Raw genomic sequence first — 16,494 nt, 5'->3', positions numbered from 1 at the left:
CTCATATTACCTCACCACATACTCACACCGAACCCTCACACACACCACACATAGTCAACACGAGATAGTGCTCCCGCATAGCCGTAGGTCGTAGCATGCTGCATCCCGTGCGAAGACCCCAATGATGAAGCATGACACCAAGGGTCCTTTTGGTGTGTGAGGGGTATTTTACAAACACTTTGTGCTCCCCACATTCTGTGCTCCCCACCATTGTAGGGAACACAACGCCCAGTTAGGTGGATTCTTGTTGTTTATTTATATTACCTGGGAGAAGGAATCCACCCCCTTGCTCTCTCTCTCCCCCATTTGTTAATTATAGTGCTTCCTGCATCACCCATCTGATCCAACGAGCTATTGGTGGTGGTGAAACTGCCTTGAAGGGCTTCCTCAAGGAAATTAAGAGCTGACGCTCACCTGGAGGCCGATGTTCCTCGGTTATGGTCTCGTACTCCTTAAGGGAAGGAACAACAAACAGCTTTGGGACTTTGTCAAACGCCGGATATGAGATGACTATAGTGTCGGATTTAGTCCTTCGCGTGAGGTGAAATGTAACCCCATCCGGGGTAAAGCAGCGACCTGTAATGTCCAGGGCCCTGACGTCTGACACCCGCCGACAGGACACCAAGCAGAGAAGCATAGCCAACTTGGCGGTAAGCTCCTTGCGAGAGAGGTACCTGTTAGCCTGCCACGATTGAAACAAGTGTAAAACTTTGTTGACATCCCAAAAGGAGGAATATCTGGGTCCTGGAGGAAGAGAAAGACGAATTCCCCGAATCAACTTGCATATGAGAGGATGTTTTCCAGCCGATGTGCTGTCAATCGGAAGGTGACCATCAGAAATCGCTGATCTATAAGAATTGACGGTGCGATAGGCCAGACCTTGTGTCACCAGAGAGGCTAAGAAGTTCATGAAATTCACCACTTCGCACCCCATGGGATCGTGACCGCCCCGAACACACCAACAAACCCATCTGGACCAAGCCGACTTATACCTCTTGTTGGTGCCATCAGCCCAGGCTGCTCCCAACAAAGACTGAGAAGCTGTCGACAGGCCAGGGATTCTCCAACGATGCCCGAAATCCGCCATGCTACCAAGGGCATTCGACCTTACTGGATTAACGGGTGTGGTTCGCCCTGAGGGTTCTTCAGGAGAAGAGAATATTGGGGTAGAAGGATTGGAGAATCCCAAGAAAATTCCAGAAGAACTGGAAATCATACTTGAGACTTCCAATAAGGAGTGATCAAAACCAGCTTTGCAGGTTGCCTCCTGAGTTGCGTGGTTAGCCGCATGATCATAGCGAATGGGGGAAAGGCATACCCTAACTCTTTGGACCAGTCTTGGAGGAACGCATCCGTCGCTGTTGCGAACGGGTCCGGCTTCCAACTGAAGAAGCGCAGGAGTTGATGGTGTAACCGGGACGCAAAGAGGTCCACTGAGAAGGGACCCCATAATCTGTTGAGGCAATGGAATACTGCAGGAAGCAGTTGCCAGAGACTCATGTCCGACCAACTGCCTGGTAGGTACTCCCCTGTCACAGAGACATTGTGTGCCAAGCAGAAGGTCCAAAAATCCTTGGCCAGGTCCGCCAACACTTTGGACTTCGTGCCCCCTAGGTGATTGATGTATCGGACGGGCAATACTTTGTCCATCTTCAGAAGCACGCTGCAGGTTGCTTTGTCCTTCGACCAATCCTGGACGGCGGAGGAGCCCGCCATCAAATCCAGGCAGTTGATGTGTAGAACACTCTCGTCTGCTGACCATTTTGCTCCTGTAAAGGAGTCCCCGCAGCGGGCCCCCCAGCCTGACTTGTTGACGTCAGATTCTATCACTAAATCTGGTCTGCAGCCGAAAATGGCACTGCCATTCCATGCCTCCATGTGGTTGAGCCACCAGGTCATCTCGACTCGCACTTCCTCGGTCAGGGGAACCTGACCCAAATATTGGAGGCCTTTGCGAAGGTGTGAGGCTTTCAGGCGTTGTAATGCTCTGTAATGGAGCGGGCCAGGGAAAATCACCTGGATCGAGGCACTCAAGAGGCCTACAAGACGCGCGATCTGGCAAAGTGAGGTGGACCAACGTGCCAACATACTACGCAGTTCCCTGCGGATCTTCGTTATCTTGGGAGCTGGAAGACTCAAGGTACCTGAAACCGAGTCCACTACAAACCCGAGAAAAGTCTTCTGTTTGGAAGGGATCAGGATTGATTTCTTGGAATTTATAATAAACCCCAGGTTTTGTAGAAGATCTATCGTCTCTCGCAAGTTCTACGCAAGCTTTATTGGACAGTGATCTGAGAGAAGGAGATCGTCCAAGTAAATGATGAGGCGTAAACCCTTCGCTCAAAGCGTCTCAACCACTGGTTTGAGAACCTTGGTGAAGCACCATGGAGCTGATGACAGGCCAAAGGGGAGCGAGGCAAACTCGAACACTCTGTCTTGCCAGATGAACTGAAGGAAACGACAGTGAGGGGGGAAGATGGGTACCACGAAGTACGTGTCCTTTAGGTCCAGAAGTACCATCCAATCTTCTGGTTGAAGAAGATCCCTAAGTAGATGGCTGTCCTCCATCTTGAAATGTCGATATACCAACCAATGGTTGAATTCCTTCAGGTTGATTATTGGGCTCTGTCCTCCATCTGGCTTGTCGACCACAAAAATATTGCTCAAGAATCCCCTGGGATGAAGTGCTGTTGGGACCACCGCTCCTTTTTGCAGCAATTCGGACACCTCGCGATCGACGAGGGAAACCTGATCGGCTGCAAAAACCAGCGGACGTGGGAGAACCTCTTGTTTGGGAGACCCGTAGAATTCTATATGAAAGCCTCTGACCGTCTGTAACACCCATGCGTCTGAGGTAATAAGCCGCCAGTTGTCTATGAAAGCCACCAACCTGCCACCCACCTGGAAGTGGGATAGAGAAGGAGAAGGTCTCACCTGGATTAAGGACGTTGTGGCCTCTGCCTGCGCCTAGTCCACCACGGCCTCTAGAGCCCCGACGGGACTGAAAGAATTCTTGACGGCCCGTGTCTTGTTGTCTTCTGTCATTGCCTCGCTGGGAGCCTTGGTTGAAGGAGCCGCCGGTTGAGCGCCCCCTGCCACGACCGGCCCCAAAGAAAACCCTAGGGTGGAAAACCCACTTTATTGAAGCTTGCGCCTTATCAAGCGAGGTAAATCTTGTGACAAACCTGGTCAGCTCCTTCACGAACGGCTCCCCGAAAAGGCCTCCCTGAGCCACTGCTCCCGCCTCAGAAGTGAAGAGGTCACCCAACTTCGGGTCCACCTTTATCAAGAAGGAGCATCTCCTCTCAGTAGAGAGGGCGCAATTAGCATTGCCTACGAGTACTATGGCCGACTGTCCCCAGTTCGAGACCCTTTCCGCCGAAAGGGGACCCCCAGAAGATTTCACCTCCTCTGTTAGTTCTAAAACCTTGGTGAGGGGCCCTGCAATGTCCAACAGCTTAACCTGGCAGGAGCGCCAGGAGCGGTCTAACGTGGCCATTCTTGGATCCACCTCTGGGGTCTAGGCCACCTTGCCTAGAAGAGCAGGGCGTGGGCACTCGCCTTGAGGCACCCATGCACCTCCTTCTCAAGAGGTTTTCTTAGGCGGCCCACCACAAACGCAGAGACCTTAGCAGAGGGGGTCCATTCCGATGAACGAGGGTGGACCAGGTCCTCTGGGACCAACATGTCAGATTGATCGACACCCTCCGGTGCGTCTGTGGCCGAATGCTCCGCGGGGCGCCAAGGCCTGGAAGGGCCTCCCTCGTTGGCTGACTCCTCTAAAGAGTCCTCGTCATCATCATCTTGCCCAGGTGGTGAAGCTGGAGGTGCTGTTGGGATGGGGTGGGTTCCCTTTCTGACTTCGCCAAAAACGCCTTTTTGAGGCAATCAAAGACGCCCAAATCAGCATCTGCAGCGTTTTTCCTTTTTTGTGGGCGCTGAGACTGTATCGCAAATGCGTATTGCATGATACGCTGCTCAAAAGGCCCCATGGCCTCATTAACCGCCTGATGGATAGAGACATCCACTGTGTCACAAAACTCGTCATCTAAAGGGATGACTTGGACAGTTTCTTCCTCAGTGCACTCGTCCCTTGTGACTAAGCGGAACAGACTACCTTGCCACACACAAAGCAAGAAGAAAACCCAACCCCAACGCTCTAGGTGCTAGTAGAACAAACTCCCTGCAAGGGGATGTCAATTTGGGCGTGCCATGCACTAAATATATGGGCCACACAGACTGTGGTCTGGGATAAAACCTGCAGGGATGACTCACCCTTCACTCACTGGGTGTCAGCTTCTGGGCCTGCCCCAAATCTCCTGAAAGCGCTAACTAGCGCTGTGTGCACCGCAAACACTCACTTCAGGGAAACACACACACTCGCTATCAATACCGACCCGCAATGCGGGCATTCACAAGGGTATTCATTGTACAGACCTGCACGAAGCAGGCGTAAGGGCTTCCAGAGCTCGTGTGGGCCGTGCACGACAGGCGAACGATTGGCTCTCTGATTCCACCGCGTCTTGCAGCGCCGGAATCAGCGAGACGCGGCCGCGCCCCCTGTCTGCGCAACACCACACCGCACTAACCTCGGGCCGCGAGTGGAGCGTTAAGGCTCCCGCGGTCCTTCTGTGAAAAGAAAAAAACATTAGAAACTGACACAATTCAAGCTATAAGACAAATTAGTTCACGTAAACACAGAGAAAACGCGCCACTTGAAAGAAAATTAACCACACGCCGGAGCGTGGGTAAAATAGACTTATCTTGTGGCCAAGCAGGGAAGAAAGAGGAAGGACGGGAGAACGGTGCGCCTTAGAGGATGATGGTCACTGCAGATTGGTTGGCTGGAGTTACACGATGGACTACAGTTACGATGGGACTAGTAGTTGTTTTTTTGATGAAAGTTGAATTTGCTGTGCAGGAAAAATAAAAGAAAGATCAGCATAATCCTCGGCTCCGGTCCTGCCATAGAATTTATTTTTAAAACATTACAGTTGGGTGTGCTAGGAAGGCATGGAGGTATGTGATATTGCGGGTCACAATAGAAAGTAACCTCAGTTACATTAGTCCCTAAGGAAACTGTAGTTCGCTTTCAATCTGATACTGATGATCTGTTTACCTTTCATTTTACTTCGCTCTAATAATATGTCACCACCTCTGCGGTTCATTTTTACTAATGCTTCGATGTGAAACCTCATAGAAATTCGGTCATCACTTTGGTGCATGTGTTAAAGTGTTTGGCCAAGGGGTAGCTGTCATCTCTGATGAGAATGGCTCTTGATGAATTGTATTGCCCTCATAAATCCTTTAACTGTGACTAACAGTTACATTGACAACAGAGTAAGGGCCAGATGTAGGTAAATGCTTGTTTGCGATTCCTTAATAGCCATTTTTAGGGAATCCCTATTAAGGAATCCCAAAATGCCATGTAGGTTGGAATCGCAATATTTTTGGGGATTTCTTAATATTCCTTAATTGTGAATCACAAATTGCAATTCGCAATTAAGGAATACATTTCCATTCATTCCTATGGGCCAAGAGACCCATAGGAATGAATAGAAATTGCTCCCGAAATTTGCGAGTCACCAAGAGGCACTCGCAAATTGCGGGAGCAATTTCAAGGGTGCCAGGGCTCCAAAAGACACCATGTTGCACCCTTGAAATGTGCGTGCGTGCACATGTGGAGCACATACATGCCCTATGGGCATGAATCTGTGCCACATGGCACTTACAAAAAAGCAAAAAAGTTATTTTTTAAAGGAAATTGCTAATTACCACCAACTGGAAGTTGGTGGTAATTAGCGATTCACTAAGGCAAAAGTGTACTTTCTTTTGTGCTACTTACATTGAATTTAAGGAATCGCAATTTGCGATTCCTTAAATGCAAGAACAAATAAAGGAATCGCAATTTTGCGACTACTTATTTTGCTAGTAGGTTTCAAGTTACCTACATTGCTCACTGCCAAATAGCGATCGCAAACGCTGAAATTATGCGAATTTCAGCGTTAGCGCTCGCTATTTGCCCACCTACATCTGGCCCTTAGTGTTACAATTGGTAAAGTCCAAAATTCTAAAAGTTTTGCTATTATCATATTTGAATTGGGTTGTTTTGTCTAGAACGAAACTGCACATATTACATTTACCACACTTGAATAACCCATTGGGTAACAAATGTAGCCAAGTCTATTTAGTTACCATAGGTGTTGGAAATAAGAAGCTGTGGCAGCCATGATAACAAATTATTCTGCCCCTACTATGTATAATATGAGATTTGTTTAGGTTGTTTTGAAGAGTGGGAGCTATAGTAACAGTGTGCCAATATTTGTGTAAAATCTTGTAAGTGCTTTTGGTTTAAGAACTGTTTGGAGTGATAAGAAGCTGGATAAGATGCTGGAGTGCTGGATGGTCATTGTTGGATCTCTTAGAAGACATATTTCAAAGAAGCACAGTTCTCTCTTCTTCAAATGCTAGCCCAGGCCACTAGATTGCAGGGTAACACAGCTAGTTCGACCCTTTTATTAACCCTTGACCATCCTACACCTGAAATCTCTCAGAACGGTAGAACCAGGGAACCTTTGGATACTGGAAGGACAGCACCAGCATGCCTTTGTTATTTACTCCAAAACAGCAGGCTTCAGAGAAGGCAATAAGAACTAGCAGCTGAGCATGCTTGCAGACAAGGCCACAACCTCTCTGACTATGCTAGCCTAGCAGGTCCTAGTAGAACTGTTGCCTCCAGACCGTCCGGAATGATATAAAGAGGACAAAGAGAGGGGGCACGGATTGGGTTCTCGGTAGAGAAATCTGGGATTTCACCTGCTGCGCAAGATTAACTCAGGCCAGACATAGCGAGTGGCTATTTCAACTTCAAGATAATTAATGTATGAAAACTGGGGAGGGAATGTTTTGAGGGCAGAGAGTCATTTCATAGCAAAGTTCTACACTAGCTAAGGGGCATTTAACAGGGTAAGTCAATCATCATGCAAGATATCCTGAATGCCCGTAAACCCTCTTCAGAGCTTGAGGCACGTGATTCCATCGATGTGCTGGTGGCCTCTAGGGAGATCCTAGATTGCTTGCTGGCAATTGAAGCTCAAGATATTTATACCACAGACACTGAGATCCAGCTTGCTTTTTGTAGCATTAGAGGGAGAGGTGGCAATTTCCAACCAAGGGAGGGTGGCACTAGGAGGGAGCGACCATTGAGTCATGTGGATTGACTGCAACTTATAGCTGGCCACAGCACCCTTGTACTGGTGCCCACCTTACATGCCCGTGAAGTCTTGTCGTTGTCCTAGGGGGCAGGGATGGTCCCTTGGGCACCATAGTGGAGCAACCAAAACCTATGGTACAACTGCAGATCCTCCCCTGGAATGTGGCTGGCTTACGCAGTAAGCTGGTTGACCCATTATGGGGTGACTACATTGATATCTTCCTTCTTTGCCTCTTCCAGGAGACTTGGGGCTTAAGAGCGGTTACACAGGTCTGGTTTTTCCACCTTTTCAGTAGATGCAATCCCTTCTACGTCTAGCCGCCCCTCTGGAGGACTTCTGATATGGGGTAAAATTTCCCTCAATTTTCATACTGAGCAACTAAAAATTGAATTGTTAGATGTGCTAGTGTTGTCTGTAAGGGCTGAAAACGGACCCTCTAATTAAGATCTACTAGAGTTATAATCGTAGCGTGGGCTCCAACCGTCTCACTTCTACACTAACTATTTACAATAATCATCTACAGTCTTCGCCCCACCAACCTAATTCTCTGGGGTGATTTTAATACCACCTTAAGTAGAGAATGCAGCCTTGGTCATCCCTAAACTGAGTGCCCCTTTTAAAAGCACGTTTTGCAGTGGCCTTACAAATTACCCTACTTATTATTGGCCATAGGGTTCAGGCAAGTAATGGCAGGACAGACTCTGACCAGATTAGGGAATTTACCTACTCCACGGATGTAGGAAGCAGTTAAAAGGTTTACATATTGGTATCTCCTCACCTATGGAACTGGCTTGTGGACTTAGGCATTACTAATAGGTCAGAGATCGATCATATTCCACTTCACCTAAACCTTAAAGAAGGGCAGCTTAAGATTTCAGACCAAATCAGGCTACCTGGGGATGTAAATTTTGGATATTGCAGGAGGGCTCTTAAGTGGGAAAACAATCAACTCCTGTCCTGTGCGGCTCGTCCCTATTTATAATCTTTTTGATACAATTCTTTCTCCCTACGAGGATGCAGACATAGGCGATATTCTCATCACTACCATCTATGGCCTCTTCTTTGGTTCTTTAAGTCACCTTTTTGCAGTGGAGATGGGCGCTGGAATCGAAAGAAGATCCCTCATGGTTCTCCAAAGGCTGAAGACATGCCAAAACACGTTTGCTAACTGCCATCAGATCTTTATTCCCTCTGCAGATTTGCGAGGCAAGAAGTTCATACAAAAAGGTGTTCAGAGGTCAGCAAAAACAGTTGGGATGAGCAAAATTGGCTGGATTTGTTAGAAGCCTCCAAAAGGAAGGATGTTTCCTAATTTTGGCATATAATTGCCTATGTCAGCTCGGAAGGCAAAACTCCAACAGTCCATCACATCTATCAACAGACCTGGGTGCAACACTTTCTCAATCTCTATTCTACATCTCCCGTAGCCCAGTTGCCCTGTAGCACTGACTGGAGGTTAATGTAGACTATCTGGATTTTGATCCTATCATCCTTTTTTTAGATGACACCAAGGAACCGAATTTGCCACTGAAACCTGGGAAATCACCCCTATTAGATCTTATATTTGGTAACTTGCACCATTCTGAGATCAAGATCCCGGCCCCATATATTAATATCCTGTCTAAATCCATCAGGTCAGATGCTCCTCTCCCAGATTCAGGGAGAGGAGCTGTGATTATTACAATCTTCAAAGAGGTTGCCAGATCGACGCAAGTAATTTCAGGCCTATCAGCCCTATTGAATTCTTACAGAAGGTGTTCCGTCGTCAGGTGTTGGTCACCAATTTTAATGTCCTCTCCCAATTCCAGGCTGGGTTTAGATCCAAGGTGAGAACAGTTGATAAAATATTCAGATGCTGTTGATACTCTGGAAGTATATCAAGATCCTGAAGGACCATCTCTATGTTGCCTTCACTGATCTTAGAGCAGCTTTCGATCTGCTCTCCAGAGCTGGTCTCTGGTAGTCCCTCAGGTCAATGGGGGGCCCTTCAACCTTGGCATGAGAACAACTATGCTGAAGGGCGATAGGGTAAGGACGGGGTGTTAACATAGAGGAGCAACATTACACGAGGGAGTGAGACAGGGTTGCGTTCTTGCACCAACGCTGTTCTCCCTATACATTTACGATGTGTTTAATTACCTCCATGATTGTATCAATGACTCCCCTAAACTTGGTGGTCTTTCCATCCCAGAGAGGCTGTATGCCGATGACACATTTCTTATCTTGAGTACTACTGTTGGGGTTAGAACCGGTTAAACAAATTTCATGATATCTGTAACCACAGGAGGCTTGAGGCCAATGTCAAGAAAACTAAATTCATGACCCTAAGGCCGCATAGATCCTTCCGTAGAAACTTAACATTGGGTACTGCGGTACTTGAAGACATCAAACACTTTGATTACCTTGGTGTAAGGTTCAGCAGCTCCATGTAATGGTCATCTCACAATGAAAAGTTCAGGGATATCTTACTACATAAATCAACAACTTTTGGAAGGATGCACAGTGATTCCATATAGAGGTCAATATCCCTAGCAGTGGAGGTCTATAAAGTTGGTGTCCAGTTAGCTGCACTGTATGGGGCCAAGGTATGGGGTACAGGTCCCTTGGTGTCCTCACAGCTAGAGAAAATCATTTTATAAGGTCCTTACTATCCCTCTGTCAATCTACTCCACTCGCCCACCTAGATTAAAGTGGATTGGTGACCTAGCAACTCTGAGACCTTTGGTATACTGGGTTAGGATATGGTTGTGTTCTGAACTTAAATCAAGGACACAACAGTTCCTCGGCTATCCCATATTAAAAAACACTCTTTACTCTGGGTCTCAAGGCCTTGTGGACCAATCCCTTTGCCATCAATTCTTCATAGAAGGTACTTATAAAAATAGAATGTATGTGGAAAGCTGATAGCGACAGCTTTACTGGAAGGTTCTTGTCTATAAAACCCCCTCCTCAGTTTGAATCTTACCTTGATGAGGGCACTCCACAGTGGGCTAAAATGCTTTTTATTACATTTTAGAGTTGGCACCTTAGCAGTGAACAGTTACACATATATGTGTAACATATGTTTAATTAGGGTGGAAACCATAGAACATATTATGTTTTGTGGTCCACTGTATTCTTCAGCAAGAGCAAAATGGCTGAAATCCTATTGGCTGAGCCTGGGGTTCCAGCACTATGTACCTGCTCTTTGAATTTTGAGCTCAGAAACCGAGCAGATTAAATGTCTTCTATGTGAGTAGATTTTTATTGCCAGTGGGTGTGACTAGCAAGCGACTTGGATTTCCGCTATAATACTAGAGCTATGTACTTCAGTCAAATTGGCAGTGGGAACGCATAGAAAATAACTCTGCTTCCTGCCTTAGTACTAGAGCACTTGCACTTTACCTAATTTGGCCAGCCTGAGGGAGCACGTAGGGAATTTATACATATGATTTGTGATATGTGAGCCATCACCGTCATGTGAAGGCTATGCAGTTATATTTTAAACAATATTTATGACTTTTATCACGTATGCCAATGAGCCCATTAATACATTTTACTGGTGTACTTTTCTTTTAATATTTTAATTGTTTATAAGGTCTGTGATTACACCTAAGCATAATTATTACTATCACTATGATATGCATGAAGTCTACCTTTAGATATGGCAGACCACTTTAGATTATTTCTATGGTCTGTGCTTGAATATTCTTCTCTCTGTAATCAGGGTTATAGAGGAGTGCTCGATTAAATATTGTTATGTAAGATCACTGTATTGTTCTTGCGAAGTTAATGTACTGTGTTTTAAATTGCTTGTATTACATTACTTTAATAGCCTACGGCCGAAATACAGCATTTCTCTATTTGGTAAGATGGTGCAGATGGAAAAGCAGGAGGCCAGAGGGCTGCAACGCTGATTGGCGACTGAGAACCTTCAGAGGCAGTAGAAATCCCAACCAAGCAACCATCTCCAGGACAGGTTGCCAGAGAGGAGATGAGTGACTATGAAGGAATCTGAAATGTTTCAGTTAAAGAAGATGCACATGGGGGACATTCCTATCTCAAGAATGTATCGCGGTGAGGGTGTTTTGCTCGAGGGAATCTGTTTTAGGGGAGTCAAAGAGAGGGCTATTTGATAGGAAGTTTCCATGGAAGGGGGATTTTGTGAGTGAGGAGGTGCATGTATGAACAGCAGTCGATAAGGAGAAGGGCACATTTTGAGATACAGGGCACCTCAAGGAAGCACCTACTACCTTTATTGCTAAATGGCAGCACAAACAATTTATGACAGTGAAGAGAAACACAATTTGTGATGAAATAGATAACAGCTTACCCGCCTACTGTCTGGTACCTTCTCCTAACAAGGATCCTGGATGCTCCACTCACCACATGTCGACAGGTCAAGACTGTTCTCCTATTCACTAGCACTCCAGACCCCCAAACGTGTCCACAATCCACCAAAACTGCTGCTGAAGTAAGATGTAGAATGAGCTTTGATCTTCGCTCAGATTCCATAGAAGCCTTTGGCATAAGCATCATCCTTGGCCACATATCAATTAGAGGTCTACTCAGAGCAGGTAAAACCCTTTTCACATTCTCCAGGATCTGACTAACGGAACAGAGAATGGTCAAGCCGATCCACTCATTGGCCTTCCAGCACAAGGGCACAACAATGATTCCTACTAACGCCAAATTCCCTTCATTAATGGTATAGGCACCTCCTCCTTCAGTGCCTGGCAGGCAACGAGAGTCTGTCAGGATTAAGACGTTTCCTTCTCCTGCCACATTACTGACAACACCTTTACTAAGAGTGTTCAGAAAAATGTCAGGATAAAACATACCGAAGGGGGAGCCACAAGTAAACAGTACATCGCCTTTGTTCAGTGATGAAGCTTGCATGAACTTCATTTCAACACTATCGGAGACTCCCTGGTCTGTAATCTTTAGTACTGCAAACCAGTGTAGGAACTGCAATTCCTTCTCTAAATCATTGTGGTCTAGTTTTTCCTCTTCGCTGGAGAACGACCAACTCTCTGCTTTGCTAAACAGCTTGTGAAAGGTGTTCTGAAACTCTTTACAATGCACCATCATAAGAAGCTGTGCCTCATGCTGCTTTGTCCTTTTATGCCATCCAACTTCATTTGAAAGTGCAACGACTCCAAGTTCAGGTTTTCCAGCCCCAATCTCCATGTGAATGTTACTTTTACCATATCCTTTCTTCTTGATCTCAGTCGGACATTGGATATTAACAACAAGGTCATTAGAAAAGTTCTCTGGAAGCAACAGTTGTTTCTTCTCTAAGCAAACCATATCAATGCAGTTGAGCAGGAAGGGGAGGAATACTGATCCATGGCAGAGCACAATCCCATGCCTCTGATCCACAATGACGCCACTACAGCTCCAGGGCCCATTACCATGCAATGGCTGTTCAGCATGCTTTGGAGAGTCATCAAGAGCTGGGCTGCCATCAGTTCTCGCTGGGAACTTGTTTCTGGCTGGGGTATTGCAACTTGCCTGTTTTCTGGAAGTTTTGACAACACAGCCGCTCTGCTCCCAGATGTGCATGTTCTAATTTGTCAGCTGCAGACTCTATCAGGAAAGAAGTACATGCCAGACGTGATCACTTTTATTGTTAATAATGCCAAAGAAATGCAGTCATGCATGACACATATTTCAATCCCACAAGATACACAAGTAACTTTTTTTAAATGGGCCATGAGGATTGAAGCAAACAAGGGTAACTGCACAACCTTAGAACAAATGTTTCAATGGCTAATTAATTACAGACTACAAAAGAACAATTAAATACAGTAAGAACCCACTAGACTTGTGAAACAAGTTCTAGGAACTAAAATTAACCAGTGCATCTAAACCAATACGTATGACACTCCCCTATGGCCAGGGAAACTTAACCAAATAAAAACCCACAATATTAAAACAATCTCTACATGACAGGTCAGTTAAAACTGAAACTCATGAACACATGGTAACAGATAACCAAACTCAATTAGAGCCACATAGATTCACTAGCCTCTGACTACATAATGTAGACCTAAAACAAATGGTTAACATCAAACACACACCAAAGGGAACATAACGGGATATCATTTGGTAAAAACCTTCGCAAGTCAACAAATTTACAACATCACAAACACAAAAAGATAGCACATCAACCCATTATTGACTAAACACTTGATGGACCATAATTATTTAGGAATAATTTTGCTTGCTCAAGTCTGCTCATTAAGTGTGTTCTAATAAACATAACTAACTGTGTGGAAAATAATAAAGTGGGGAATATTTATGTAAAAGTGTGCAGGAATGACATGACATGATTTAGAAATCAAAGCTGCAAATGAAAGCATTCAGAAAGGTTGAAAACTGGTGTTTCAAGAAATGTCTATGACACGGGGGCGAAACTTAATACAGTACTAAGTAATTTGCAATTAGTGTTTACAAAATATGATAATGAAAATATTTTAGGTAAGATGTTTCTTGATTATGTTTTCTCTCATCATGAAGAGTCATAATGGACAAATTATTGCTTTTGTTTTCTTCTTTGAATATTTAAAATCAGTTGATGTTTATGAATTTAATTGAAATAATATTTTATTTCTGTATATTGTTTTCTTATGTATTTCTTTATTTTCTTTATGCATGATTAACAAAAGTGTGTTTTATTCACAGAAAACAATGATTTATGGTATTTTTGTGAAGGTCTCAAAACCTGTTAGTGCCATTTCCTTTCCTAATGTAGGCCTCAAAAGAATGTATTTTGTTTTTTATTATTTCAATAAGTGCTAATTTATTAGCCTTGGCTGTGTATATCATTAGAGTTTCCTTCCTACGGTTGGAGTATTTCTTTTTAATAATAATTGTGTCAACTATGTTGCAAGCCGATGTGGAAGATAGCACGTGGATATGAAGAAATCTCAATGTGTTTCCTACTTCCGAGATGACATGACGTCATGCGAATGAACAAAGGACTATCTTATTAAAGTTCCGGATGAACTAGGCTGGAGAATGATCACCTCATGAATCCTAACCAATAATATTGTTCAAAAGTGTGAAAAATAAACATTTGGAGATTGGTATTTTGAACATTTTGGGGTATAGTTGTTTCTGTGGGAAAAAGAACTGAGGGAGAGCTTTTTTGCTGCTGCACTCTTAACGCTACTCTGGCTAGCTATTATCTTTGCAATATTGGGTGTGACATGCTGTCGGTCCGAACTCTAATTCTCCCTGGAACTGAATTGTCCTAATTTTCCTTTTCCCTTCATCTGTTGGTTAAGTTGCAATAGCTGTATTCTTTTGGCTGAAGGGTTAGCTGTTTCAGACTTTCGCATGTTGCGCAATAGTCCCTTGACATTAGGTTTGTATACATTTAAAATTGAATATTGAAGATTGCAATGTGTATATCGTCATATATAAACAGATTGGGGGGGTGCAAAATCCAAAATGCTCTCAGAATTAGCTAAACAAATATGGTATTTTTGTTGGGAACACAAAATAGTTCTAAGAGCAGGACTTATTCCAGGGGTTCCAAATGTAAGAGCAGACTGGAATTCTCCATTTCTCAGGGATTCCAGCAATTGGAAGTTACATCCGGAAGATTTCTCGTTGATACAAGACCTTTGGGGTCCAATATAGATAGATCTATTTGCAAACAGATTAAAGTTCCAAGTACCAACTTACTTCGGTTAGAAACCAGATCCAAAGGCAAAGGTAGTAGATGCCTTACTTCAACCATGGGGCCAGAACAAAGCTCATGCATTTCCCCCTTCTCCCTGATTCAGAGAGTTCAGCGGAAAGTGAGAGTATAATCCAGCAGTATTATCCTTGTGACTTCCTTCTGGAGGTCCCAAGTGTGGGTCCCAGGAGTGATGGAACTAGCCATATATTCCACGCCTAATTCCATAATCGTTAGGCCACCTTTGGGGATCAGATGGAGAGGAACACCCTTTGGTCCTAAAGAGGAAAATGAACCGTCTTCTCTGGAGGATCTCAGGGGACCAAATAGATATTCAGACCTTTCATCAGAAGCTAAAAGTTTATTGATTAATCTTCGGTCCCAGGAACCAGAAAAAGATATAGGGGTGTCGGGAAAAAGTGGTGCAGCTGGTGCATGGAGAGAAATGTGGATCCCGTGGATGTCCCTGTACAACAAATAGCCAATTATATAGCGACTCGATTTGATTCAGGCCTCTCTTATAGGACAATTAATTGTTATACATCCACAATTTCCTCTGGGCATGCTTTAGTGAATACCCTAGCTATTGGTAGCAATCCTCTAATCAAAAGAGTAATGAAGAGTGTAAGACTAAAAAGACTCCTCATAGCACGGCATGAACCCATGCCAGTTTAATAGTCAAGATTTTGATATCATGGCAAGATAATACTTTCCTTTCCCTTAAACAGATATCCAGGAAATTGGACAAATAATGTTGCTTAATTTCTATAATAAAGAGTTTGAGATATAAAGTTAGTTGAATTATCTAACAGATTCTATTCCAAGGATGAAGTACACTTTGACATTTGGAAAAGAACAAAAAACATGTCTGATTCCGTATTCCATCCCTCTTGCCATGGCTGCGAAAAACTATGTGTGGTAAGATATATGAAAGTATACGAAAGTAAGATCTCAGAATTTAGAACAAAAGGATGCTGATCAACTCCTCCTATCCTATGTCAAACCCCATAGACCAGTTTGAACAGCAACACTAGCTAGATGTCTATGTACGGTAATGAGTAAATCAGGCATCGACCTCTCAAGATTTGGAGCTCACTCTTCTAGAGGAGCAATGTCTAGTAAAGTCTTTTGGGCAGGAGGTTTCTTAGAACAGCTGAATAGACAAATGCAAACACTTTGATAATGATTACTTAAGACCAATAGAGCATGTTAGCAATATAGCTCTTGATGGCTTTAAACATGCATATGGTAGCCTCCGGTCTGGTAATGAAATGACAATTCTCCAATTATTATGCAGAGAGAATCTTGATTTCATCAAAGCCAACAGAGGCTAACATTATCCCACCTCCTCATCCATGAGGGGAGATTGTACTAAATATAAGAACGTAACATATCTTAGACTTGTATTTCAGGATTTATTGTTGTCTAACCTTTTCTGCATCCTATTTGATTTTGAACTTTATAGTCTGACTAATTCTCAGTCCAGATGACCGTTACTGTGTAATTTTTCTCTTCCGTTTAGATAATACTCTATAGGATTCAGAAAAGAAACAAGATGGATTGTCGAATACTCTATACTTACAACCAGAAGTGAATAACTGAGTTCTTGAA

At 44.2% G+C, this 16,494-nt stretch overlaps 1 protein-coding gene across 3 annotated transcripts in view; it reads right to left on the bottom strand.

Moving 5' to 3' along the window:
• TYSND1 (trypsin like peroxisomal matrix peptidase 1) overlaps window positions 1-16,494 on the bottom strand; it is a 242,697-nt gene that overhangs the window by 179,612 nt on the left and 46,591 nt on the right. For all 3 annotated transcript variants that reach the window (XM_086922267.1, XM_086922268.1, XM_086922269.1), the window contains exon 2: window positions 11,527-12,782. In XM_086922267.1, the coding sequence (XP_086778393.1) occupies window positions 11,527-12,758 (1,232 nt within the window). In that variant the 5' untranslated portion in view covers window positions 12,759-12,782. The remainder of the gene's footprint in view (window positions 1-11,526; window positions 12,783-16,494) is intronic.

This window comes from Lissotriton vulgaris, chromosome 5 (genome assembly GCF_964263255.1).
Source record: "Lissotriton vulgaris chromosome 5, aLisVul1.2, whole genome shotgun sequence".
Lineage (NCBI taxonomy): Eukaryota > Metazoa > Chordata > Amphibia > Caudata > Salamandridae > Lissotriton > Lissotriton vulgaris.
Note: the sequence above shows the minus strand (reverse complement) of the source record. Positions and strands in the feature narration are given on the sequence as shown.